This window comes from Neomonachus schauinslandi, chromosome 15 (assembly GCF_002201575.2).
Source record: "Neomonachus schauinslandi chromosome 15, ASM220157v2, whole genome shotgun sequence".
NCBI lineage: Eukaryota > Metazoa > Chordata > Mammalia > Carnivora > Phocidae > Neomonachus > Neomonachus schauinslandi.
In genome coordinates, this window is record NC_058417.1 from 45,046,812 (window position 1) to 45,074,569 (window position 27,758).

The 27,758-nt window shown below is 43.9% G+C and overlaps 1 protein-coding gene across 3 annotated transcripts; it reads right to left on the reverse strand.

Annotated features, from left to right (window-relative positions):
* Window positions 1–1,080: 1,080 nt before the first annotated feature.
* Window positions 1,081–27,456, reverse strand: STRADA (STE20 related adaptor alpha). Of its 3 annotated transcripts, XM_021678406.1 has the most exons (13): window positions 27,353–27,456; window positions 18,750–18,829; window positions 17,024–17,081; window positions 14,752–14,780; window positions 9,652–9,754; window positions 9,116–9,237; window positions 7,601–7,709; window positions 7,359–7,482; window positions 5,594–5,765; window positions 4,962–5,066; window positions 2,772–3,013; window positions 2,425–2,467; window positions 1,081–2,158 (listed from the first exon to the last, which is right to left on the reverse strand). In XM_021678406.1, exons 2-13 carry the CDS (start codon window positions 18,783–18,785, stop codon window positions 2,006–2,008), a joined length of 1,296 nt encoding a protein of 431 aa, XP_021534081.1. In that variant the 5' UTR covers window positions 18,786–18,829; window positions 27,353–27,456; the 3' UTR covers window positions 1,081–2,005. The 3 variants fall into 3 exon arrangements, with proteins under 3 accessions (XP_021534081.1, XP_044777809.1, XP_021534080.1); XM_044921874.1 differs by lacking the exons at window positions 14,752–14,780; window positions 17,024–17,081; window positions 27,353–27,456 and having other exon boundaries at window positions 18,774–18,785; XM_021678405.2 differs by lacking the exons at window positions 14,752–14,780; window positions 18,750–18,829; window positions 27,353–27,456 and having other exon boundaries at window positions 17,024–17,085.
* Window positions 27,457–27,758: the final 302 nt, after the last annotated feature.

Here is a 27,758-nt window from a genome sequence, read left to right on the forward strand (position 1 = left end):
GGGGGGGGGGGAGGGTGTGTGTGTGTGTGTCACTGTGTGTGTGTGTGTGTGTGGTGTGTGTCACTGTGTGTGTCACTCCTGAAACTTTCTGTGTGTGTGTGTGTGTGTGTCACTTCTGAAACTGTCCCTGTGCATCTTTCCTGGCAGTGTGCACAGCCGTCACCAGATTCTGCAAGGCGGCTGCAGTGATGCAAGAAGGTGTGGCCCTCCCCCACCCGAGGAACAGCCTGCAGGACGACTGTCTGGCCCCCTGCGCCCAGAGGCCCCCTCCCCTGCCCAGGATGGCCCTGCGGGGGCAACTACGGGCAGCACCCCCAGCAGCAGCAGCTTGGGCGCGGAGGATGAATGGACAGCAAGGTGACGAAAGCAGTTCAGAAGGAAAGAAAACAGACTGACCATGGTGTTGAGAAAAGGGAACTTGAGGTTTAAAGAAAAGATGAGCTGGGCAGGGTAAGGAGGGGGGTTGGAAACAAAGATGACCTGGCCTCCCCACTCTGCCCCGCAGCGGGTGTCCATTCCCTTCACCTCATCCCCTGTGACTGCCCAAAGGAAGAGGGTTTTTATTTTTCATTTTTAAACTGGTGTTAAAATTTCAGAGGGAAGGGAAAGTGAGAGCCTCTGAGGGTTCAGAGCAGCTTCAGGGAAGAGGGAGGGGCACTTCCTTAATCTGACACGTTTAGTGCCTGAGCCAGAGAAGGAGGGCCTCCCCGCTGAGGGACCGGCAGGGGGGACGGTGCCAGGCTGGTGCCCATGCAGGCTGGGAAGCACCATGGAGACCCAAGTCAGAGTCACCCCCTTGCCCAGCCTCGCTGGCCGCCAGCCAGGATGAGAGAGAGGGGACAGGTCTGGTTCTTAGGTTACCTGATCTTTGGGTGTCAGTTCCAGGGGTAAGGAGATACCACAAGTCATGTTACAGAAGAAAAGCCTCCATCTCCTTTCCTGCCAAAGATGAGCCTCTTCTCCCCGGACTCCTGGTGGCCCGGAAGTTGTCCTGCCGAAGGGCTAGTCTTCAGCACCTAGACCTTTCCAGCCCCAAAGTGGTTTGATTGATGGCCACAGGCTAAAATGAATAGTCTCACGTTTTTGGATGGTGAGGAGACAGATCTATTATGTGTGTTGTGGGGCTCTCTAACAAAAGCGGTCATGGCCAGGCTTCCGCATGCACTCGGGATGGCAGAACATGGGGCTGGGTGACTCTTGTCTGAGCCTGTATGGCCAGCACATAGTAATGACACTCTCCAATGGATTCTCCAAAAATTTTAATTTGTTCTGGCAATGAAACTAAAGCGGCATAAGGACTTAAGTCCTCAGGCTAGGCAACACATTGTGGCCTTGGAGAAAGCCTCAAGGTGGCCGGCAGGAGGCAGTAAGATAGATTCTTGGTGGGAAAGGGATGAACCACACAGATGAACTATGGGAAGGTTTTAGGTGTTGAGGTCCAAGCAATGAGAGGGATAAGGAGGGACTGCCCCAGCCTTAACCTGGTGCTTAACAAAAAAATGCCCTTCCCTTCAATTATTAGGGCGAGGTCTGGGGACTAGGGTGGGGGGCAGGTTGCTTATTGCTTGCCCCTCCATGGACCTATAGGATCTGAGAGCAGAGGAAGAGAATGGAACAGCCTGGTAGGACAGCAAGAGTGAAAAGAGGAAGTCACACAGTCCCCTGGGTTGAAGAGTCAAACCCTGGGCTTGGCCTTCAGCCCTCCAGGGCCAGAACAGCATCTCTTCCTTCTGAAGAGGTCGCCTGAGCTCCCAGGATGGAATGTCAGCTTCCTGGCCTCTGATCACTGGTTGCTGGGATTCCCTTGTGTCTCGAAGTCCTGGAGCAGTAAAGAAGGTTTCTCTCCAGGAATTTCTCTCCCAGTGAGTAAGCGGCCAACTCTCGTGGCAGAAATGTCCTTTCTACCCAATCTGCACCCAGGAGGGTGGGAATGTGGCCAGCCCTCAGGAAGGGCCCCCGGGGTTCACGTGTCCCAGGACAGAGAACGTGCACATCCTTCAGAGGCTCAGAACTCCCAGTCGTCCACCTCTAGCTCTTCCAGGTTTGTTACCAGGCCGAAGATTCCACTGGGATCCTGAGGCTGGCTGCCCTCAAAATTGGTGATGGGGGTGACAGGGCGAAGTAACTCAGGCAAAGCCTCTGAGGCGCGTCGCTTGATCTGAGGGAGGAGAGACAGTTGGGGGTGGAGCCCGTTGCTCTGGGTCACAGGACACCGTGGGGCAAGTGGCCGCCTGACAGTTGGCCTGTTAGAGCCAAAAACCTTTATGAGAGGAAGGAGCAGCGCCTTTAAGGGGCTTCAGAAACATGGCCGTTTCTCGGATTCAAAGGGAAGAGGACCCTGCGGCTAAGGAGGTGCAGGGTAGTTAGAAGCACAGGCAAGAAAAACCAACCAACCCAGGGAGCCTCGGGAAAGTGCTGTGTTACCTGCTTGAAGAAAGAATGGTTCAGAAGGGTGCTGGCACTTGGTCTGTAGAGAAAGGGGAAGAGAGACCACCATCACCCCTGTGCCCCAGACTTTCCAAAGCCTGCGGCTTATACCTTATCCTCAAGCATCCTCTACTTCTTCCCTCAGCACCCCCCAAAAACGACAGCCAGAGCTACCCAGGCTGGCTTCTTAGCAAACCCTTGTGCTGATCCCTCTGGCCACAGGGGTCGGGACTCCTCCAGGAACCCAGCCCTTTACAGGACAGATGCATCCTCTCAAACTCGGCCTTCGGCCCCCCAGCCCCCCACGCTCCCCTGAAAGCCCGCTCCCAGCCCAGAGGAAATACCTGACGTCTGGGTTCCGCTGAAGGCACTGCTCCACAAAGTGGTGGAAGTGAGGGGAAAAGGTGCGGTAATAGGGGTGGGATGGCGAGTCGCCATTGGAGGTCCTGGGGGTGCTGGCGGCCAGGCTCTCGCTCAGGCCAGGGTTGGCTGCTGAGCGCGAGGTGCTCATGGTCAGCTCCTCGGCGGGGATGGTGCTGGTGTCCAGCAGGCAGGGCACCGTGCCGTTCAGCTTCTCCAGCAGCATCTGGGGAGGACAGAGCCGGGACCTGGGCTGGAGGGGGGCCCACTGGGAGGTCTATAGAGTTTCTTTACAAATACACTTTTCCCAAAATACAAAAGTAGTTTGGGGGGAGTAGAGAAAAGAGAAGTGGGATAAGTCTAATTTTTCAAAGCAGCGCGGGCCACTGGCTCGGCAGTGATACCCTAGCTAGGCCAACGTGCAGAGGAGAGGGCCTGCGAAAATGCACCCCAACCATGGCCACCAAGGAAGGGGCTCCCCGTCTCCTCTCCCGTTTATAAGACATCATCACATCCTTGTAACCATAGAGCCCTCTCCCTAGGGTGAAGGCGGCCATCAGGTCACTTTCTTTGGAGCCCGGCCCCAGTTTGTGGTGCCCAGGTGGGTCCAAAGGGGCGCGGCATGTGGTGCCCGCCCCGCCCTGCCCTGGGCTCTTGCTGTGGCGGGTCATACGGCAGCAACGTGCCCGGGGGCAGGCTCAGCTCGGCGGCTGGGCCGAAGTCCTCGGACTCCACGTGTGCCAAACTAGCCCCACCTTGGGGATTGCTGTCCTTACGGCTGTCCTCGTGAGCTTCCAAGCCAGAAACCTGGAAGGCTCTCTAGCGCTGTGCTGCCTAATACGGCAGCCCCCAATCCCGTGTAGCTGTTTATACTTAAGGGAATTTAGATTTGGCTTACAATGCAGTTTCTCGGTCTCACTGGCCACACTGTAAGTGCTCAACAACCGCAGGTGGCCAGTGGCCACCATACTGGGCAGCACAGAAAAGGAATTCCCACGATCCCAGAAAGTGCTACTGAACCGTGCTGTTTCTGGATCCGTACCTCTCGTTCACCTCACGTAGCCTTTCACTTTTCCTGAGCTCCTTTCTGTGACGGCCTTAGATTTTTCTAGCTTCCTTACGTAGGTTTCCATACCCTCCTACCTAGTCTGTTAGGTCTAATCCAGCTGCTGTAGTGATCTTTCTACAATAATGTGTCTGAGGCTGTCGCTCCTGGGCTCAAAAGCTGTCAGCAGTTCTCCACATGCTTTGGGCCACGAACCAAATGCCCTGGTGTGGCACACAAAGTCCTTCAGGATCTGCCCTGGCTTCCTTCTCCAGCCACATCACCCAGCAGCCCCCTGGAAGCACCTGTACTTCAGCTATTTGTAACTATCGCCATTCCCCAGATCTTACCCTTTCTTGACTCTGGGTCTTTGCACATGCTGTTCCCTCTGCCTGAGAGTTTCCTTCTACTTCCCATTCTTCACACAGTTAATTCCTATTTGCCTTCGAGGCTCAAATGCCACCTCCTCCCAGAAGACTCCCTGGCCCCTCTGCTCTACAGAGCTCCCCTCTGGCCATTCTCTACCTTCCCCTCTTCCTGTAGGGCAATCTGTAGGTTCAAGGGAGAGGCTCGCTCAGAGCCTGCCCCAACCCCCTCCCAGTTCTAGATCATGCTCCAGCTACTTAGGACTCAGGTAATCCTTGACCAAATATCCCAAGTCTGCTTCCTGGACTTGATAAGGCCTGGATAAGCCTCTTCCCTGGTCTGTCTCCCAAAGGCACACTATGCCACTGGCTGTGTGTGCCAAGGAGTGGCCAAAGGGCACTCCTGTTGTAAGGGGCATGAAAAGAACTGGAACTTATAGACAGAGGTTCCAAAGGTATCGGCCAGAATGTGGTAGCACAGAACCTGAGAAGTCTGAGAACTATAAATTAGAAACGGGCCTTCCAGGTATATTTATCAAGGTAGGAGGATAGAATATATTTTACAAATTTATAAAAATGTGTTAACTTGATTTATACGTCTAAACAGACACACGGCATGTGGGCCTCCATTTGCACTCCTGCTTCAGGCCCTACAGCAGTGAGCAGTGGGCCTGCTCCTGGGCTCTCCTCCCCTGGGATCCCCTCCCACAGCAGGGGAAGGCATGCGGTGGGCAGGCAAGAAGGAAACCAGGCTGCAGGCTCACCTGGGTGGCAGGCATATCCTTAAAGGGGACATGGCCATTGGCCAGCTCACAGGCTGTGATGCCCACACTGTAGATGTCAGACTTGGCATCGTAACCCTGAAGATTCTAAGTCAGGAGAAAAAAAGCCACAGATCACTCCATTTGTAGTCTTGGTTGTTCTTAGAAGAGAAGGTCACGGGGCGATATCCAGGGAGAGAACAGAATGCCTGTCTCCAATCCGGCCCACTTTCCTTGCCTGTACTACCGAAGAGTAGCTGGTATTTTAAAGGAAGGAATGTTTGATGCTATGTAACAAGCAGGAAGAAGGGTGGGGCCCCACTCTCCTGCTTAGTGGAGGGATGTGGAAAGCACCAAATATTTCCAGAATGCTCACTCTTCCTATAAGATGGGAAGGTCTCTGAAGGGAATTGAAATAGCATTAGGTCCAGTTTGGGACCCCAGAGAGGGGAACAACACCATCTGCAATGGGCCCCTAACACCCACGCTGAGAGGCCCCCCAGGCCCACCTGCCAACAGGTGGAACCCCTTACTCCACTCAAGCGAAGCACCCCCATCCCAGGAAATTCCCAAAGGCTCCCCTGGGAAACTGAGTTGGTGAGGGATGGGGGCTCCTCGGGACTCAGTCCACCGACCTGCTGCAGGACCTCCGGGCTGAGCCAAGGCAGAACCTTGACACTGTACTTGGGAAAGTCGTGGACCACACGCTGCCGCTGCCCGTGACTGATCATGCTGAGGTTGCTGCGTAAACCAGACAGGTAGACCTTGCCATCAGAGGAGATCAGAATGTGGCTGGCTTTGACACTCCTGGGAGGGGGTGGGGGTGGAGAGAGGGTGTCATGGGGCAGCAGGAGCCCCTCATGCCACAAACCTTGATCGTCACATACTAGCTCCAGTCAGCTCTCTCCCTGGCAGCGTCTGGATGTGTGTTTTACACATGTGTATGTTCATGCCATTTATACATAAACACACATTTTTATACCTATACCACATGTATGAGAAAAGAGAAAACAGCATGACCCAATTTACTTATCAACAGATTTTAAAGCTTACTTACATTTTGTTAAAGTTCTCTTTTATGCTCACAGACCACTGCTCCCCCTACCATCTATGCTTTTAATCTGTACTTTTTGTTTGTAGGTATTCTTGTAAAGTGTAGCATGGTTTTGTATGCATATATTTTCAGTTTACCTGACGGTGCTGTGTTATGCCTCCCATTCTTGCTTCACCTCTCGGTGCTCTTTCTAAGATCCATCTGTGTTGCCACCTGCATACAACCAACCTTTGCTCCTAACTGCCACCTGTACGCTGGGGTGGGCTCTATCACTTTTACTCATCCACTCTCCCACTAACACTGCCTCTAACCCCCATGAATGTGAACGATGACTCCCACATATACCCCCGGAGGGGTCTGTGTGAGGGCTTCTTTGGGGTGTCCACCCAGAGTGGCAGTGATGGTCCCAGTCCCGAGTGACCCTGGCCGTGTCAGGCCATCTTCCGCTGTGCGGACAGGAGACCCCACCTCCTCGCCACACTGGGCCTCATCCAGCCTCCACATTACACCCGTCTCAGGTGTACAGGGTGACGTCCTCCTGTTTTAATTTGCTTTTCTGATTATTGTTAGCTTTGAGCTTCTGTTCATACAACAGTTAGTCCTTTGTGTTTCCTTTTATAAACTTCAAACCCTTTGCTCTTTTTTCTATTGCTTTGCTGTCCTTTTCTTGTTGATTCGCAGGATTTCCTTGTTACAAATCTCCTGTGTGTTTTAGACAAAGCTTACATCTCGCACGCTGTCACCCATTTCTTAATTTTGTTCATGGTGTCCTTCATCGGAGAAAGATCTTTAATCTTGATATAGTCAGATCCATCAATTTTTTTGTCTTATGTTTTGGGCTTCTAAAATATCTAGACAGTCTTTGATGCCTCAGGTCACAGAAACATTTCCTTCTATCTAAGTCTGTAGTTTTATATCGGACATTGAGGCCATCTGAAGGGCTCCTTTGTTTGTGGAGTTAGGTAGGGGTCCGGTTTCATTATCTTCCCTACTGTGAGCTGCTTTTCCTGATACCATCTACTCAGCAACCTGCCTTCCCCCTAGCCCCTCGGCATAGGGCAGACTTTGGGGCACATACACCAGTTTGGGTGCTCTAAGGAAGGAGGGGGCTGTGCATAGGTCCATGTTAGAGGTTCTTCTCACACAGTATTCAGGACCAAGCCACTCAGTAAAGAGAAAGTCAGCACTGGCAGACTAAATGCTCTTTCTACCAAGTCAGAGGCAAGGACAGAATCCCGAGCCTTGGGTTAAACTCTGACTTTGCTAACTTCAGTCAACTGTTTCCTCGAGGGCTCACGGGCCCAGATCCCTGCTCTTGGAAAGGGCGATTATGCCTAAGAATGCACCTGTGTACATATCCCATGTGGTGGATGTAGTCCAGGGCCTTGAGCACCCCCTGCAGGATGTAAGCAATCGCCAGCTCATTCATGCCATCCATGAAGTGCGTGCAGATGAGATCCTTGGCAGAACCTGAAGAAAACGGTTGTGGGGGCAAGGGGAAGGGTAACAGAGAAGGGAAACCGTACGTGAGCCGGCTGACAACAGCGCTCTCAGAACATGTCTCTGCCAGGACCCCTATCCCACTCACCATACGCCATGAATGATGTGACAACCCACAGCTCATTGTCTGCAATAAAGGTGGCTCGGTATGGCAGGATGTTGGGATGGCTGAAGAGTTTAGAGACATGAAGCTCCCCCTGAAAGCAATGGTAAGTGGAAGTCAGAATCAAGGGCGTGGGACGGCATGAGTAACATGGGGACCTAGTACTTCCAGAAGCTCTTCTCAAGTCCTGGGAGCAGCCTACGCCGGTGGCCAGCCAGAGGAGAGAAGCCAGGCTCTGCGGTCTCCACAGGGAGGCCAGCACTGCTCTGCCAGCTTCCGCCTGAGTCTGGCTCCGCCTGAGTCTGGCTCCGCCAGCCGATCTTAAAGAGCCTCAAGAAAAATTCCCCACCCACGGGGAAACCGCGAACAATACACTAGAGGGTCCCAGCTCGCCACCTCGGAAACGATGAGAACCAACTGCTGACTGAAGACTTAGGAAGTAATACGCTTAGAGCTGAGCTCCACTTCAAGGGCCAAGGCACAGAACTCCTCTTTAAGATAAGAAAACAAAAAATGTTTTCCTATTATAAAGGAAAGTGTTGTATTCGATAGAACAAGGAAACAAAGCACCAGAGAGCAAACGATAACTACGAGATATCCGAAGGGACTTCTCCAGCAACCTGGGATCGAGAGAGCAGCTATGGAAAGTGTCAGACCTATGGGATTTTAAAGTAAATTTGGACAAAAGAACTACAGAAACTCCGGAGTCCTGGCCTCTGGGACATGAGCTAAGGCCAAAGAAGCAATACCTTCTACCTGTCCACCGCTCCAAAGAATTTAAAAAAGAATCCTGAAGTCCAACATGCTCTAGAATAAACTCAGATATCTTTCTTCTAAGCCAGGACTGACTCTCGGTTCCATCCTCAGACTCTGACCACATGAATGGGTGGGCATTAGAGCACCATCAGATGAGCATGAATTCGGAGACACGTTATGAATGAAGCAGGGGGGAGAGACCGCATGTCTGCCACTGAAAATACCCTGACCCAGGCCCTGAATCGGGTTCCCAGTGCAAGCCTGCGTCAGTGACAGAGAGTCCGGTCCCCGGCCAACTACTAGATCTGTGGTCTCTCCCTGTTTAACAGGAGGGCAGCTACTTGCCTCTCCAACAGAAGGGAACCTTGGGCCAATAGGACCATGAGCGCCAGCAGATGGCTTTCGCAGCAGAGCAGGCTGCCCTGAATCTGGAACAAGACTGCCTGTGTTTGAATCCCGTGTGTGACCAAGGGCAAGTTACTTAGCCTCTCAGAATAATAAAGGAATGAATGAGCCATAAAGCAGTCTTTGGAGAAGAGGGGACTATAAATTGGCCTGAGCAGCTTTATAGAGTCCTTACTGCCAGATGCTCACGACTTTTCATGATGAGCTTCTGTAACGTCTTGGTTTGGTCCACCTTCATTTTCTGCCAGCTGCTTTCAGAAGACGGATGTAAGAGACGCCTGGTGATTACTACTGCAACTAAGAGCCCACCCTTCCAGTGCCCCATTCACAGTTCATTACCTGCAAGAACGTCACCATCTCATTGGAACAAGCTTCCATGTTAATCCTTCGTACCGTCACGTACTCTCCTGTTGGTTTGTACCTTGCTAGATTCACGGTCATCAGGTCCTCAAATCCTTTGCCTAAAAGAAAAGGGGAATGCCATAAACAAGGACAACAGCAACAAAGGCTGCCTTGAAGAGACTTGATCTAAAAAGAAGATTCAAGTTAAAACTGTCACTACCGTTACCCTTGTGGCTGACGTTTCTTGATTTGTCTCCTACCAGTTCCTTCTCGGCCAACCATTTGAACTGACTATGGCCCAGCATCAGAATCGTACAAGCCAAAAAGAAAAAATTGCAAAAGAGCTGCTCTCCTGGTAACACGATCTCTTTTCCCACACTTGGAAGACGAGAGCAAAGGAGACCCACCAAAGGCTGTTTTGTCACCGTGGCTCCTGCTAACTAGCTGACAGCCTCTGGCACACATGCATTGGGGGTGCGGAGGATGCCGTGGCGGTGCCCTGGAGCCCGAGAATGGCAGTCCCTGGACTTTACCTATGACGGTGAGTAGCTCATAGCGCTCTCCCTCCGGCAGGAAGCTACTCATGATCTCCTGTTTAGAGAGGGATGCTATTGACTCTGAGCTCGCCTCATTGGTCTAAAGAAAAAGAAAAATAGGTTAATAAGAGAATACTGGGTGTGGGATGGGAGTGGGAGGTGGTAATTCAGACCCATGAGGAGACTGGCATCTAAACATACAAATTCTGACTCTGGGTCAAAGAAATTGTTCCAGCACTATTCGATGAGAAATGTGAAACACCAGATGGTCAATGTAGTCACCAGCTCTAATATCAGAGCCAGTAAGTGTGAGCACCATCTAGGAATGGGGGTGGGGGACAGGCCCAGTTTCAGTCGACTGTTGATTTGCTTGTCCTTCCCAACAACTGGCTCATTTGCTAAAAACCATGAAATTCTTATCTGGGGAAAGGATGTCTGAAGAAAGCCATGTTTAGAAAAGAGAAAGGGGATGGAGAAGTGGGGGGGGGGTGTCCTATTTTAAGGTCCTGACCACAAGATTTCAAAGGTCACATGCTGAATCTTGCTATGGGGAAAATGTGGCCATAAGAAGTCCTCTCTTTAGCAAACCAAGAGCCCAGACCAATTATTCTCTGATTTCCAAGTGAAGCAAAAACAAAAACCCCAGCCAACACATAGGCAAGGAACAGAGCCGTCGGGTCTCATCCCAGGTGGTGGAAGTGACCCGTTTCCTCCTTCCTGCCGCAAATGAAGCTGGACTCCAGCTAGTTAGGATGTGGGCATCACACCTCTGGCCTTTGAGGTCCGGAAGAAGAGTGCCTCAAAGGACCTCTGGCCTTTGAGGTCCAGAAGAAGAGTGCCCAGCAAAATCGATGGCAGACAAACAGCTCTTCCTTCAGCTCAAAAGGCTCTGTTTCCTTCTTCCAGACCTAAATGTATTTGTATGATTTTGGGGCCAGGTTTTTCTTTCCTTTGGATCCTCTTTCTTCAGATGTATGTCCTACTGAAATGGAGAACCTTAGGCCAGCTCAAATTTCATATGCTATATTCCTAAAGCTGAGCGCTAGTTAGAAAAAGGTCTCTGTGAACACATGAGCGGCCCCTGCCTCGGCACTAGCCAGAAGAGAGTGAGCTGAGAATGTTCTGACACAGTGGTATTGCCTTGCTGGGGGTCCCTGACGTTTCAAGCACATCTGGTTTCAAGAGTTCATGCTGCCAATGGGGAAAGAAACCACGTGGGGTTCTTCCTCTTGCACTACTTACTATGACAGTAAGAGGAATCTCGTCAAGCAAAAGAGAGCCCTGTCAGCAAATTTCTAATGCAATCAATTTTTCTGAGATTCATCCATATTGTTGTATTTAGCCATGTTATACACCCATGTTGTGTAATAGTCATCTCGTGACTATATCTCAGTTTATCTATTCCAGTGTTGATGGGCTTTTTGGGTTGTTTTCGGTTCTGCTATTATGAACTGTGCTATTAGAAACCCATTTGGATATCTCCTGATGTGTATATGCAAGAGCTGTTCTAAAGCTTATGCCCAGAAATTAAATTGCTAGGTTACAGAGTAAATGAACAATCAACTTAACAAACTAATGCAAAATTGTTTTCCAAAATGGTTATACCCATCTCCACTCCCTCCAGCATCATATGTATGTTCTCATTGATCCATTTTCCTCTATCACTTAATCAGACTTAATTTTTGCCAATGTCATTGTGGGTTTGTTTTACATTTCCTTGATTACTAATGAAGTTGAACATCTTTTCATGTATTTATCGGCCGTGTGGGTTTCTCCTAGGTGAAACTGCCTCTTTGTGTCTCTTGTCCATTTTTCTACTGGGTTGTTCTAATGCAAGATTTCCCCAAAGTAGGCCCTCTGGAACACTGATCTTGGCAGTTAACGCATAGAAACAGTTTACATGTTCAATTAAATGAGAAAATGCAACATTTTCTCTCTCATGGAGAATCATAAGACGTGCTCGCATATAAAAGCTTTGGCAAGTTTTATAGTAAGGAAACTTGTTTAACTTAGTTTAACCTAGTATTTCCCAAATCACTCATCCCGAGAACCTTTTGTTAAATTTTGGAAAAGATAATTTGGGAAAGGCTATTTTAAGTAAGACAAATGGTGTAATACAAAGACTATAGGCTGAAGGACCAGAACTTGAACTCTGGTCTATCACTTGCTCTGTGACCCTGGGCAAAGTCACTCTAAACTCCTAGGATCTCTGTTATCTCATTAGTGGAATAATTCCCAGTTCATAGGGTTGTTGTGACGATTAAATGAGATGAAATATGTAAAGAGCTTAGCGCTACCTGGTGTCTCATACGTATTCAATTAATATGAATTCTATTCTTCTCCTCCCTCTTTGCTGCCTACTGTTCGGTCACTCTCCTTCAACACATAAGACGGAACAGAGAAAATGAAGAAAACAGAATCCTAAGAAGAGCTCGATAAATAGTTAAGGTTGGTTTGATTTTGGTTTTTACAGTTATCTGTGTTTTCAAATGCTCTGAAAACAAACTCTAGGATCATTGAGAGCCATTATAGCTTCTTGACACTGTCTGGTCTTCAGAATAATCCTAAGATACTGGTTACTACATCCCAAACACCTCAGACAGGTGAGAGATACACAACCAAGGGAAAAATGTGAGCAAAAAGCCCAAACCAGGAGCTCTGAAATGGCAACTCACCATGTGTTTAGAACTGACAACCTGCAAGCTAAGTTAGTCTTGAGTCCCATCTTCTTAACCTCCTACCTCTCACCATCTGCACCTATTCTTGTTCTTCTGTGGATCCTGTTTTCTCAAGTATTAATCTACTCAGTAAAATCGGTGTCATCAGTTAACACAAAACCCAGGGAGTGGCTTGCAGACCCTAAGTCCCTACTTTGGCCTGTGAGGATCCACGTGATTCAGCCCCTGCCTACTTCTAATGACTTCATCCCTTCCCACATCCCCAACTTGCTATACTTAACCCATGCGAACAGGTTTGCATGGGTCCAGTTTAAACTGAGGTCTCCTGCTCATGAGCTTGTCATTGCCTTGAGCTGAAGAGGAGAGTAGGGGACATGTACCAGCCAGTTCCACCAGAGACAGAGTTCAACATATTGATCTAGACTGGAAACACCTGCCCTCATGCGACACACTCACTAGATCCCTTGTTACTAGGGGCACTTTATAGATCAGAATCTGGTACCTGCCTGTGAGAAAGTACTGCATTTTTTAGCAGGTAGCAATATAGTCCCAATGAGAACAAATCTAAAACTACTATATATTTGAAGGTCTTCTCTCCTTTGATTTCCAGGCAAACTCCTTAATATTTCTCTATTTGAAAAAGAGACTATGAAGGACAGCTGGAGTTGTGAAATGAAAGTACTTATTAAATGCATTTTAAATAACTCCCTTGGGAAAAACTACTGATAGATACTTTTTTAAGACCTATATCCCTTTTCCTTGCTACAAGTGCATGGAAGACATACTGCCTAGTAGGCTATACACTAAAGACACACTCTTGTTGAGCCTGGGTAGGAAATGATGTAGTAAACTACTGGTATGATTAGTTAGTAACTTGGCAAATATTTCTACTATCTTTGTTGACTATAGAAAATGACTCAAAAGTGTTAGTTTTAGGAAATAAAATTCTTCAGGTAATTGGGAATGTGAGTTCTTGGCAATCGGGAATTGCATGAGATGAACTAGTCTAGTGGTTGCTGTCCCCATCTCACTGGCAATGATCCTAAAATGGGCAAGTTCTAGTTTGTGGATGTTCTGTAGGTCTGAACTCAGAGAGAAACCAACCTTTATTTAGGAAAACAAACAAAGACGGTATTTTGAAAGGAAGAGTTCGGGTCTGAAATTGCCACAAGAGAGGTGGTTAGTTCAGTATACTGTTTCAGAGTTAGAAAAGGCCAAAATTCAGATGAAAAGGATGAAATGTTTAGTCCATTCTCTTTAAACACAGCATGGCACAGTTGTATTAGTGTGATGTATAATCTCAAATTGTCTAGAGAAACTAATTCTAGCAAAGCTTCTTAGTTTCCCCTATCAGGAAAAGCATTTATTCATTTTGAAGCATTTGGAAAATACATAAGCTACTGATAGCCAGAAATGACCATTAAATAACTTTGTTTAAAGAGTTTAAGACCAAGTACAGTAGAGCACACAAAGACAATATTTGTGAAATGCTATATTCACCCCCCCCAACCAGGTTTCACACAGGATAACTCTTGGCATAACACCGGCAGCTGTAAAAATATAAAAATTATATATAACAGGCATTCTATTCAGGAGAAATATCTAACTGATGGTACAGGGAATGTTTTTTAGTCTCCTGACTGGAACATATTTCGATCTGCCAAAGCTTCACTCAGAGAGAAATTCCTAGTCAACATCACCCTCCTTCAACTGTGGGGCTGCATGCAAAAGGCGCAGATGCCTATCATCGGAAAAGACTAAGAAGTCTATTTAGAAAAGGGTTCTTATCCCCTCTCTTTATAAGACACTGATTCACATTATCAAAAATAGCTTGGTACACTGTGCACATCTGGTGTTACTTACTTTGGTAAAATTAACTATAAGACTAGAAGGCAGGGCAGGAGTCTTTCAACTTTTGCCAATAAAAAAAAATGCATCTCTGTTTTGTACCTTTTAATGTGGGGTTTTGTCTTGAAGGTAGGAGATTTGAGGCACTGCCTATAATCTAGGTAGAGCTCTGTATGATCTCTGTGGGCTGAAATTGATTAGCAATAGACCAAGGAAGGAAAATGTAGTACCACTAGCCACTAAAAGATAACCACATCTTAGATTGTTGAAACTTCCTTTCTTTTTTTTTTTTGGAGAGGGTGGTGGGGGACTGGTGGGTCAAGAAGAGGAGGAGACCTTAATCCTCAAGAGAGAGACAAAAAGTGCCTGAGACTTTTTCAGCTTCCAAAGTACACATTAAAATCTTTCCAGGGTGAAACCTGAATTTCCACAAATGAAAGAATTACACTACAAATAAAACTCATTGAGATAAGCAGAAACATAAAATGATAAGCCGACCAAAAACACGAATTTCCACAAGAAGTCATCCCCATGCAACAGCCATAGTGCTAGAGCCTAGAAAGTCACTTACTTTTCTCCGAGTGTCACCCGGAGGCTGCTCTGGAGTAGAGAAATTGATTGTTGGCATTTTGTTTTTTAGCAGAAGACACATCCACATTCACAACAGCAATTATTGCACTTAGGACTACATTTCTTTATGGAAACCACTTAAGAGTCATTATGGTAAAAAGTGCCCGCAGGGTTACATATGAACACACACACGTACACACACACACACACACGCATAGAGACCCATAGTCAAAACACTATACATAGATGGGGTTTTAAACATGAATCTCTGGCTCTTCAAAACATGGCATGGCTACTATTCTCTGGCATTCTCTGGCAACTGTAACTCAACTGCTATAATTCTAGTCTTATATTTACTTTCCATCAGCACACAGTATTACTTTCAATAGGCTGGTTTCAGAGTCTTATACTGTGAACAAAACATTCATTATAAAGTTATAGAGATGGTTGGCTATTTCCCAGAAAGTGTAGGGACTTGAAAATAGGCTTTCAAAAAAAAGGGCAAAGAAGGTTTTAATACAGCAACATGTATATGTGGGACCATTACCCAGTTAGATTCTCCAGTCACATGCACTCTATTCTGAATACAAATAAAGCAAGGGTTTTTTGGCCCTCTGCTACTCTAGGTGAAAACAAATAAAGCAAAGGACAACTGATATAACTTTCTTCCCTTAAATCAGACAAATTCTGTATCTGTACTTTTTATTTTCATCATTCTATGAAAGTGAGAAAAATCATCAAAGTCGATTTTTAACTGGAAAGTATTGGAATGATCACACATTTCCAAGTATCTTAAATTAGAAATCAGAGCATCCAACTGTATTGTTAGAGGAGACTGGCTGCAGAGTAAATTAGCCTCAATTTGTCAAAACAAGATTTTTTTTTTGCTTTGGACATTAGTTTTCTGGTACACAAATGGCAGGTGCATTTGCTTAAGACAGTCTGTTAAAGGTAAGAAGCCAAGTTGAATAGATAAAAGGAAATCAAGTCCAATCTTGTAGAGCAGAAGCCAAATTCCAAGTTGTATAAAACTTGATAATATATACTTCATCAAGCGGTAAACAATATACAGAACAATCCCTTCACTCTCCTCAGATCAGAGACTAGGAAATTGTCAAAAGACTTCCAGAGATCCTGCACTCAAGACGCTGAAACCAAAATCCTTAATTCAATTCACATATACTGGAATATTTTTAACTAATTAATTGTAAACTGGACTCTTCAACTCAATTTTTATCGATGCCAATGTTTACTTTTAAACCATGGTATTCCCATTAATGATGAGAAGAAAATGAGAACAGGACCAGAATATAGTATATTTTTTTCCATTAGCTTTTCCTTTACTCTACAGCTAATTTTTATTCTTTAGAACTAAAACGAAAATAACTCATCATTTTTCTAAACTCTCATTTGTCTAAAACATAACAGATAATATTCCTCTGGAAGGTCTTTAAGTGGCATTAAGGAAAATAAATATAACAGGTATCACCTAGTAACTAACAAGTCTCAGTTCTCAATGACTTAAGTCTATCTGAGGGTATTTTGTTTGGATCAGTCAACCAACGCACTCAATCTGATAACTTTTTTCTTTAGCTAAAGAGAGTGTCTTGGTATTCAGACACAAAGAATGGGGCTCTACTATTATTATTTGTATAGAAAAGAATTTTCTTTGCCTTAAATTAAGATCGCAGTTCTCAAAAAGGCTCAATTCGAAAAGAATCAAAGGCAAATGACAGGCCCTGTTAAATCTCAAAATTGCAAGGTTACGACTTCCAAAATCAGCATGTGGATTTTACAATAGGAAGTCAGTATTTTTGTCCTGACAGAATTTTTTTTCCTTGGTTCTCTTAAGTGTCATAATTTCTACCATGAAAAGATGAGTCAACTAGATTGATCAGTAAACCAGAACTTTTATATCATTGCTACCTTAGTTCTGACTAATCATTTTATTTTTAAAAATTTCAAGGTTAGAGCTTTTAAACACTTAGTTTTTTTTCCTTTAAGAATATGTCTTTCAACTGGACGAATACTTAGAAGAAATAAATATGCCTTTAAGTAAATACTGACTTTCTAACAATCAAGACAGGCCAAGGTCAACTGCCAGGTCAGTCCTCCAATCTTTGGGAAACCATGGGTTCAAAATGGAGCCAAACAAATAGAACAACTCTTGTTTACACTTGTCCTTACAATTGCTAATTTCTAGAAATTGATTTAGTCAACAAGAGTAGTGACATTTACCCTGAAGTGATGGCTAAATGCCATACTGTACTTACCTCCAAATAGCTCCAAATCTCTTAAGCCCTCAACAATGAACTTTTCCGAGACCCACCGCTAAAAAGGAAAACCCCAAAGAGAATTAGTATTTCTTCCAAGCCACAAAAAATTAGCTATCAGCCATTAGACAAATAAACTACAAAAACAGAATCATGCAGTACGGTTAAGATGCATTTTTATGGAACAATTTTAAAAAGAATCCTGGATTTAAATCAACTGAAAACAATAGGTTAATTCCTTTCTCTATTCTTTTTTGCCTAATTTGTTAAACAATTCTTAAATTTGACAGACAGATGAGAAACATAGTACTGGCCCTAATAATGAAGAAGGTTTTTTATCTTTCCTATACATAAAACTACCTTCTGGTTCCATCTGACTCACTCAATCAATGGCTATCTATTACAGATGCTTTGGATCATGAATGCCAATGTGAAAAATGCTACTGGAATTCATAATACGGAAAATAGAGATGAAACAGTTTTTCACAAGCCTCTGTTTGTAAAAGAAAATAGCTGCATATTCTTTCATCCACTAGGATTCCTAAAGACATCACCACTTATATTTTCTACCAGGTTTACAAGGACTACACTAACTTCACCAATCATGGTTCACTTTACTATCCTATTTCAAATGAGTATTGGATTTCCTTAATACTGATCAGTGGTCTGGTTTCACGTGAATCAGGCGAGGCTGACACAGAAAAGAAGCTCGTATGTAAAAGTAATGGAATCAAGATTGAATTTCACTTAAGGACTAGTGTTCGAGTTTGGCTTGGGGGCATTCTTTCCACCAGGCAGAGTTCAGGCTAAGGAGAGAGTCTGTTTTTCCTCTTACTTAACAGTGAAGTCTACTCTTTCCAGTATAAATTATTCTTATATACACAAACACAAGAAAAAAGAGTGTTAAGTAATATTCAGAAATAAGCTGCATAATATTGGTTATGAATTGGAACTATAACATCATTTTCTGTCTTCTATCAATTTTTTTCTAAATTAAAAAAAAGAACACCCAAAATAAAAAACTTGGTATAAAAAAAATATGTGCTGTATCACAAAATATAACATATGCTTTAATATTTAAAGAAAGTGGTATGTTCATGTGTCATATAGTACTTCTTCCTTGTTACAGAATTTTCAAATAATTACTACTGCATTTAGAAATAAATACTTGATAATAAATAAAATACAGTGCTCTTTTAAGAAGTCATGGAAGCTTATAAAGAAGCTAAATCCAGCATTTGTTCTTGAGGTCACTTTAGCTGGTAAAGTTTTCAGGTGTAATAACATTATTCATGTTCAAAAAGTCTTTAATTAAAACCTATGATTATACTTAGAAAAAGTGTTCCAATAATGACAATTTGATACTGATTTTTAAAAAACACAAACTCATTGAAAATACATTGGAAATAGGCAGCTTATTAGCAATTACACATCTGTAGTGAAAAGGGACATCGATTCATTTAATTTTGCATGAGTGATATTCATAAAACAAGCGACCGTTTCTTCTCTACCAGTCAAGCTGGTGGGTGTATTTGGTGTCTCTGGTCAGCCTCTGCCTGCAAGCTCTTTTCTCAGGAGTGGAGGTTGCCATATCTGCTTTACTTCCTACATGCCTCACTTACACAGGATTCTGAACATCACATTAAAAAACCACCTACAGTATCTGTCAAAACACATTACTTTACAGAAAATAAAAATAGTAAAGCCGAAGAATAGAAACACTCACCCTAATTCGCTCTGGTTTACTTACAAGAAAAGACATGAGTTCCTAATGTGTAGACCTACTTCAATTTCAAAAATTTAAACCTAAAAGGAAAATAGAAACAGGTTAGTCAAATCTCCTTTTATAGAAATGCCTTTTGATTAACAAAAACTTGCTATGAGTCTACCAGTCGAAGCACTGTAGCAGACCTATACATTTCTAGATTCTAAAGACTGGTTTAGAGAACCTTTCACTGACAATAAAACTGGCCAAGTACATTTGGAAATACTGCAATCTCTATAAGAAAAGACAGATTTGTTATTAATATGGTTTTCATCTTTAATTTTTAAATTTCTCTTGACCCAATTCCCCACTGATCCTTTCCCAGAAGCAATTAACCTTCGATTCTTTTGGCTGTTTATCTTGCTTTTTATTATCATTCTTAAATAATGTTTATATGGCCATGACTTATCCATTTTAGACATTTATCTACTAACTTTCTACTATGGTAGATGAAGACTAAGCTCTCCTACATCACCTTCCTGCACCCTACTTTCCTGCCTTCATTCTCCCAACACAATTCTGGCATAATGTTTAATTAAATCAATAGTCCACATTTACATTGTTATGACTGTGGAAACATGGTTCAGAGCTGAGGCAAACAAAGATGACCACGTCTGTTTTCTTGTACGCCATTTGTTTTCCTAGAGTTGATAATGGACTCAAACTTTTTTTACTTGTTTGGTTTCCCACATAGCTATTACCAACTTTTTCCAAGTTTCCATCTTTGCTATTTGTCTTATCAGTCAGTATCTTTTACCATACATTCGAACTCATTCATTCCGATTTTTTCCTAGAGATTGCCTTTCCAAGGCCTTCCATCCCCTGCTGCAATCCGGACTAGTTGCTTTCTAGGCCAGTTGCACTTAGCCTTTTTTTTTTTTTTTTTTTAAGATTTTGTTTTTTTATGTAATCTCTACACCCAACGTGGGGCTCAAACTCACGACCCTGAGATCAAGAGTTGCATATTCTACCGACTGAGCCAGCCAGGCTTCCCTACCTTAGCCTTTTTAGTGTGGAAATTTGGATCTTCCAATTCTGGGAAATATTCTTGTATTATTTCCTTGATAATTTTGTCTCCTCCACTTTTTCTGTTTTCATGTTATAAAATTCCTAATAAAGACATACTTCTAGAATTATCTAGAATTAATTTGTACTTGTTTCACTCCTATTTTACAACTCTCCAAGAGATTTCTTCAATTTTATTTTCTAACCCTTCTACTAATTTTTCAATTTTGGTTACACACTTCCAAGAGCTTTTGCCATTTCTCAAATGTATCTTTTTTGTATCATCCTGATTTTGTTTTATGTTTGCTTAATTTATAGTTAAAAATTATATCTAGATGGGCGCCAGGGTGGCTCAGTCAGTTGGGCATCTACTTTCAGCTCAGGTCATGATTTCAGGGTCCTGGGATCGAGCCCCACAAGCTCTCTGCTTGGCAGCGGGCCTGCTTTTCCCTCTCCCTCTGCCTCTGTCTCTGTGATCTCTCTCTCTCTCAAATAGATAAATAAAATCTTTAAAAAAAAATTATATCTAGAATGGCTAAAAGCATAATGCATCATGACCAAGTGGGGTTTATCTCAGGAACTAAAGACTGTTTTAACACTAAAAAATGAATCAATGTATACCATACTGTTTTTGTCCAAAGTTGTTTGCAAATAAAAAACAACCAATTTTAAGGAGTTAAAAAAACAGTGGTGTGGGCAGAAAAAAAAAATGAACTCAGTAGGTAGAGCATGTGACTTTTGATCTCACGGTCATGAGTTCCAGCTCCATGCTGGGCGTTAGAACTTACTTAAAAAAAAAAAAAAAAAGAATCGGGGCGCCTGGGTGACTCAGTTGGTTAAGGAACTGCCTTCAGCTCAGGTCATGATCCTGAAGTCCCGGGATCGAGTCCCGCATCGGGCTCCCTGCTCAGCGGGGAGCCTGCTTCTCCCTCTCCCTCTGCCTGCTGCTCCCCCTGCTTGTGCTCGCTCACTCTCTCTGTCAAATAAATAAAATCTAAAAAAAAAAAAAAAAAAAAAAATGTAATTTTACCAGAGTAACTGAGTGAACAAGAAAAAAAATACAATCATCTCAATAGATAGAGAAAAGGCATCTGAAAAAATTCAATATCAATTCATGATTTTAAAAAACCTCTCAGTCAATTAGGAATAAGTCAAATAGGAATAGGAAAGAAAGAGAATTTACCAAGTCAACTTGGTAAAAGATATGTATGAAGGGGGTGCCTGGGTGGCTCAGTCAGTTGGGCATCAGACTCTTGATTTCGGCTCAGGGTGGATCAAGTCCCGTGTCAGGCTCTGCACTCACTGCTTATCCCTCTCCCTCTGCTCCTCCCCCGACTCACCCTCTCTCTCTCAAATAATAAAAAAATAAAATCTTTAAAAATAACAATAAAATAAAAAAAGATATTATGAAAAATGTATAGCTAACATCATACTTAGTAACAAAAGGAATTAGTGAGTTTCCTATAAGAATAGAAGCAAAACAAGAATGTCTGCTCTTATCACTTCTGTTCATCATTGTACTAGTGGTCTTGGCCAATGCAAAAAGGGAAAAAAGGAACAAAAGGCATACAGATTGGAAAAGAAGGTGTAAAACTCTTTATTCATAGACAACATGATTGGGTATGTAGAAAATTCTAAGTATTCTACAAAAAAAATCATTAGACCTAAAAAAATGAATTTAGAAAGAAGGTCAATTACAAAATCCAATTGTATTTCTATGTACTAGCAATGAATAATTAGAAAATGAAATTTTAAAAAATGAAACTATCTACCATACCAACAAAAACATAAAATAATTAGGAATAATTTTTTAAAAATTGTATGTTTTTTAAAACTGTATGTTTAAAATTATAAAACATTGCTAAGAGGTATTAAAGATAAGCTAAATAAGAGACATGCTATGTTCATAGATTGGAAGACTCACTGAAGTGAAGATGTCAACTCCCTCCAAATTGATCTATAGATTCAGTGCAATCCCAATCAAAATCCCAGCGGACTTTTAAAAAGAAATTGATAAGCTGACTTTAAAATTTATATGGAAATACAAGGGACCTGAAATAGCCAAAATGATTTTGAAAAAGAACAAAGTTAGAAGACTTACATTACTTGATTTCCAGACTTACTTTAATGTTACAGTAATCAAAACAGTATACTTTGCTCTAGGATAGACAAATGGATCAATGAAATGGAATAGAGAATCCAGAAATAGATCCATGTATGTATGGTCAATTAATTTTCAAGAGAGGGGCCAGAGTAATTCCATGGGGGTGTATCTGTAATCTAGATACAAATTAGTATCTATTTAGAAAAAATGAACTTTCACCCTTACCTTACATGATACACAAAAATTAACTTGAAATGGATCATAGAACTAAAGAAAAAGTTAAAACTACTAAATAAAACAGAGGAGAAAATCTTCATGATGTTGGGATAAGTAAAAATTAAAAAAAAAGAATGTCAAGAGCATGAAATAAAAAAGAAAAATATGATAAATTAAACTTTATGAAAATTAAAAACTTCTGCCTTCGAAAGACACCACTAAGAAAATAAACAAGTTGGGAGAGAACAGTGTGTGTGTGTGTGTGTGTGTGTGTGTGTGTGTGTGTGTGTATGAAACATTTTATATATATATATAAATTATATCTCAACAAAATGACTTTAAAAGTAAAACAAATAATCAGAAACACTTTTGAAGAATCTAGAAAAAATGCCTGCCACATTTCCTTTGAGGGATTGTGGTAGTATATAGTATAACAATGGGAGTGGGAACTTAATCAGATACATGGAGTTCTTGGAATCCTTAGAACTGCTTCAGAGAAATCAAAGCAATGGTTTTCAATCCAGGGGAGAGAGGAGGCCCTTCAAAATCATCTATAGATTTTTATCAAATTGCATTTATCCTCACCCCATCCTAATCTTATTTATTTATTTATTTATTTATTTATTTATTTATTTTTAAAGATTTTATTTATTCATTTGACAGAGATACATACAGTGAGAGAGAGAACACAAGCAGGGGGAATGGGAGAGGGAGAAGCAGGCCCTCTGTGGAGCGGGGAGCCCGATGTGGGGCTTGATCCCAGGACCCCGGGATCACGACCCAAGCCGAAGGCAGACGCCCAACGACTGAGCCACCCAGGCGCCCCCTATCCTAATCTTCTTATAGAAGACCTTATAGAAGGGCGCCTGGGTGGCTCAGTTGGTTGAGCGACTGCCTTCGGCTCAGGTCATGATCCTGGAGTCCCGGGATCGAGTCCCGCATCGGGCTCCCCGCTCGGCAGGGGGTCTGCTTCTCCCTCTGACCCTCCCCCCTCTCATACTCTCTCTCTCAAATAAATAAAATCTTTAAAAAAAAAAAAAAAAAAAAAAAAAAAAAAAAAAAAAAAAGAAGACCTTATAGAAGATCATCACCATGTTGAGAATCATTTATCCTGGCATGAAATAGTAAAAATATTATCTGAATTTTTTTAAAAAAAAGATTATTAGAGTGCACATTATTTAATAACATTAAACACAAAGCATCGTGCAAAAGAAATTTAAGAGGAAGCAGCGTCCATATCCATGTGTAGTCTACAACAGAAAACAGAATATTAATGTAGATTAAAAGATGATTTTTATCTGCAGAAGGAACTGTCTACGCTCTGGAAAAATACTGGAAATAGAAAATAAAGTCAATCCCCAAACACCATATAAATTAATATAACAAACCTAAGAACTGGTCCTAGGCTACCACACTAACAGCTTCATTAATTATCTGAACATGGGTTCCCAAACCAGGATGTGTTTCAAATTAACTCATGTAGGGTGCCTGGGTGGCTCAGTTGGTTAAGCGACTGCCTTCGGCTCAGGTCGTGATCCCGGAATCCTGGGATCGAGCTCCACATGGGGCTCCCGGCTCAGCGGGGAGCCTGCTTCTCCCTCTGTCCCTCTCCCCTCTCATGCTGTTTCTCTCTCTCTCTCAAATAAATAAATAATAAAATCTTTAAAAAAAATTAACTCACGTAGTTATAAAAACCTATGGATGCTCAAACTCCCACCTTCAAAAATTTTTAATTCAGCAGGTCTGGGGAATGCACAAGTAGAAACGGGCAAGTCCTTATGGTGTTCAGCAAAGGGAAAGACAATTACTATAAGCTGGGACAGATCTGGATAGTTTTATTGAAGGGGCGGGGCCTCAGTGTCAAATAGGACTTGAAAATGGGAATTCCAAGCATGAAATGGTATTAGCTGCTCATTTTTAGCACTTACTTTGTTTTGTCCACACACGTATCTTCCAGTTTCTAGAATAGTGCCTATCACATAGCAGGCACTCAATAATGTTGACTGACTGACTGACCAAATATACCGAGGAGTACGTTAGCATTTTGCATAACCAGTTATAGAAGCACAGCTCCAGATAGATGAGAACAATGAAGAGGCCTCATGTGCATGCTAGAGTATGGATTCTCCTCACCAGGCAGTGGGACACCACTGTAGGTTTTAAACAGAAAGGTGACAAACACAAAACAGTGGTCTTAAGATCGTGTCTCTCAAACTTTATTGTGCATTCAAATAATCTGAGGATCTTGTTAAAAGTGCAGATTTTGATTTAGAAGATCTGGAGTGGGGCCTGGTACTTCCAACGAACTCCCACATGACGGTCATGCTGCTGATCTGTGGCCCGTCGTACAGACTAATGTTTGAGAAGCCTTGTTCTAAGAAATATTCTAAGGAATATTAATCTGCAAATGGATGGGAGAATGGGAGGTGAAAAATCCCCAGAGAAAGGAATGTTAGTTAGAACACAACTATAGTGGACCATATTTGGGGTGATAAGAGCTTGTAGCAAAAGGAATGCTAAGAAATAGATGGATAGGGGATGAAGAAAAAATAAAGAAATTATATTTAGTTAGTAAGGACACCATAAGTCATCTAGCCCATCCTCCACCCTTCGGAGGAACAGCTTTTACAAACTCCCGGATGTAAGGTTATTTAGCCTCTGCTTGAAAACTTCCCTGGCCAGAGACTCACTACCTTATCACGGAACCCATTCTACTCATGGACAACTCTGATGACTCTGATTTTTTTTTGTGCCCAAGTAACTGGGAAAGAATAGTGTCAGCGACAAAACAGGAAACTCAGAGGTGGAAGTGGTTCTGGTGGGAAGATGAGTTCGAGTTTTTATTTTTTTATTTTATTTTATTTTTTTTTAAAGATTTTATTTATTTATTTGAGAGAGAGCACATGAGAGAGGGGAGGGTCAGAGGGAGAAGCAGACTCCCTGCCGAGCAGGAAGCCCGATGCGGGACTCGATCCAGGGACTCCAGGATCATGACCTGAGCCGAAGGCAGTCCCTTAACCAACTGAGCCACCCAGGCGCCCCGAGTTCGAGTTTTTAAATCATGTTGAGGTGGAGAAAATAGTTTATCTATCTATCTATCTGTCTATCTATCTATCTATAGTGAGAAGATAGAGCAGTTAGAAAAGTAAGACTGGAGGCGCCTGGGTGGCTCAGTCAGTTAAGTGGCTGCCTTCAGCTCAGGTCATGATCCCAGGGTCCTGGGATCGAGCCCCGCATCGGGCTTCCTGCTCAGCGGAGAGCCTGTTTCCCCCTCTCCCTCTCTTTCTGCCTACTTGTACTCTCTATCTCTCTGTCAAATAAATAAATAAAATCTTTTAAAAAAATTTAAAAAAAAAGAAAGAAAAGTAAGAGAGACGTTAGAGATGGCTATGTAGACCTGGGAGTTAGCAGCCAAAGCTCTACAAGTGACAAATGCACTGAAGGAGAAAATGGGGAGAAAAAAGCAGAAGGCTGGGAAGCAAGCCTTGGGATAGGTCCATATTTAGGACATCATGCTTGAAGGCAGGTAGGAAATGAAGTCTAAAGGAAAAACTTTAAAGATTCTGCTTCCCCTCCTGGACCACTTTCATTCCCCCAACCTGGTTAACTTTGACCTGTCGTTCCTTACTACTTACTCATCTCAGGTACCCTGTGCTACAGAAGTCCTCCCTGATTACTATTCCCTCCCCCGTCAGGTGTTCAGCCTCTGTATTCAACCCTTACACATACCACAATGTTAATTGCCAGCGCATCTTATTCACTATTGCATTCCCAGGGGCTGCTGTGCCCAACACATAAAATGGGCACTCCCGTATCTGTTAAATTGTTAATAGCAAAAATAATAAAAGCAGCAAGCACTTATGGTGAACTTACTATGTGCAAGGATCTGTGCTAAATGCTTCACAGAGCTCAGCTCACTATGAGTACTATCTTCCTCATTTTACAGATCAGGAACTTAAAGCTCAGAGAGGTTAAATGCCCTGAATGACACAGGCAACTGGTAGAGGACCAGTCAGATCTGTTCCAAAGCCTGTGCTCTAGAAACCCGTGATTACAGATAAGTCCAGGGAGAAGTGTCAAGACTGTGTTTGCAAAGATACAATGATGACTGACTGAGAAGACATCGCCTGATTTGACAATGCTGCTGACCAGACGCCAAATAGAAGAGTCAAGAATTCGTTTACCTTGCTTTATTATTTTTTTTTTTCCTTTTCCCCTGTTCTTGTCACTGTTTTTCTAAACTTCTTCCATGTCTGGGGTTACAACTACAAACATTGCATTTGAGTCACGATATTCTCAGAAACCTGGTTGAAAGGTGGGGGAACAGAGTTAAGTTCAGCACTGTAACTAATAGCTGAACAGGTTCCTGGCCTAAGGCAGGTAACCAGATGAGACTCGGTTTCTTCAATTCTCAGAAACAATAAACAGTCTTGGGTGTCTTTAGACAGTATGAATCAGTCAACGAAGGACTGTCCTAATGCCTCAAATACATACTGGAATACGGTTCTACTTCAACAGGTATTACACAGTAAGAAAAGGACCAGTTCGAACGGCTTTTCCTCTTCGGAGAAAGTCGAGTTAGAATATGCTAGGTTATCTTAACAGAAGGCTGGGCAGAAAAATTAGTCCCCCATTTCCTGGAAACTTGAACAATTTTATTTAACCACGCCCCTTCTCTCGCGCTCACTTCCCTACCCCCACCGCCCATCTCCACCCCAAATCTACTGTGGGCACTGAAACATTCTTGAAAAACAAAACAATTAGAAGCTCTTTGTTTTTGCTGATTCAGGGAGTCACCTAAATCTCTCTCCTTAAGAAGGTTTGATTCGCTGCCTGTCCAGCCTGGGATAGATGGGAATTGGGGTTGTGGGATGGGGGAAGGGGGGTGAGCACAGGATCGGCCGCCTCTTTGGGCAGGGCAAACTGACACCTGGGCCCCAGGTTCCCCGCCTAGGAGTCAGGGGGAAAGATGGATACGGAAAGCAGGCGGTCGCCTCTCTCGCCCGCAACTCCGCTCCGGCGTCTCCCGGGCAGGCCCAAGCCTATTCTGCTCTCAGGCTGCAGCCCCTCACTACGGGAATCGAGAAGGACGGGGTGAAAAGGGACCCGTGCAGGGCGGGGGGGGGGGGGGCGGGATGGCCGATCTGACGAAGGCCCGCCCCTGAGGAGATGGAATCGGCGTCAGGGCGAGAAGGGACTGGTCCCTGGAGCGCACCAGGCGGCCCCGCCAGCCCGGTACCTGGTCCTGGAGTTAGCAAGCAGTTCCGACCCCGTCTCAGCTCCGCCTCCTTAGTTTAGGGCCGCGCCGCCAGGCCGGTTGCTGGGGCTGGGGGAGGTACGCAACGTGCCATGCGCAGTAGCAGGACCGGGGTAAGGCTGGTGGAGAGCTCCGCCCCGCCCCGGCTCCTCCGTGGAGCGGGTGAGGAAGCTCCGCCCCCTGCCCCCCGTCCCTCAGCTCCGAGCGGGTGGGGCCGCTCCCCAGCGCGTCCAGCGTCGCGTCGGGCGCGCCAGGCCCCCGCTGCAGACCCCCGGCGCCCGCCGCGCGGAGAGCGCCCCTTCGGTTCCAAGTTAGCTCGGTCGGCGCAGCGCGTTCCGGAGGGAGGGCATGCGGTCTCTAACAGAAGGGGTCCTTTTCCCCAAGTGTG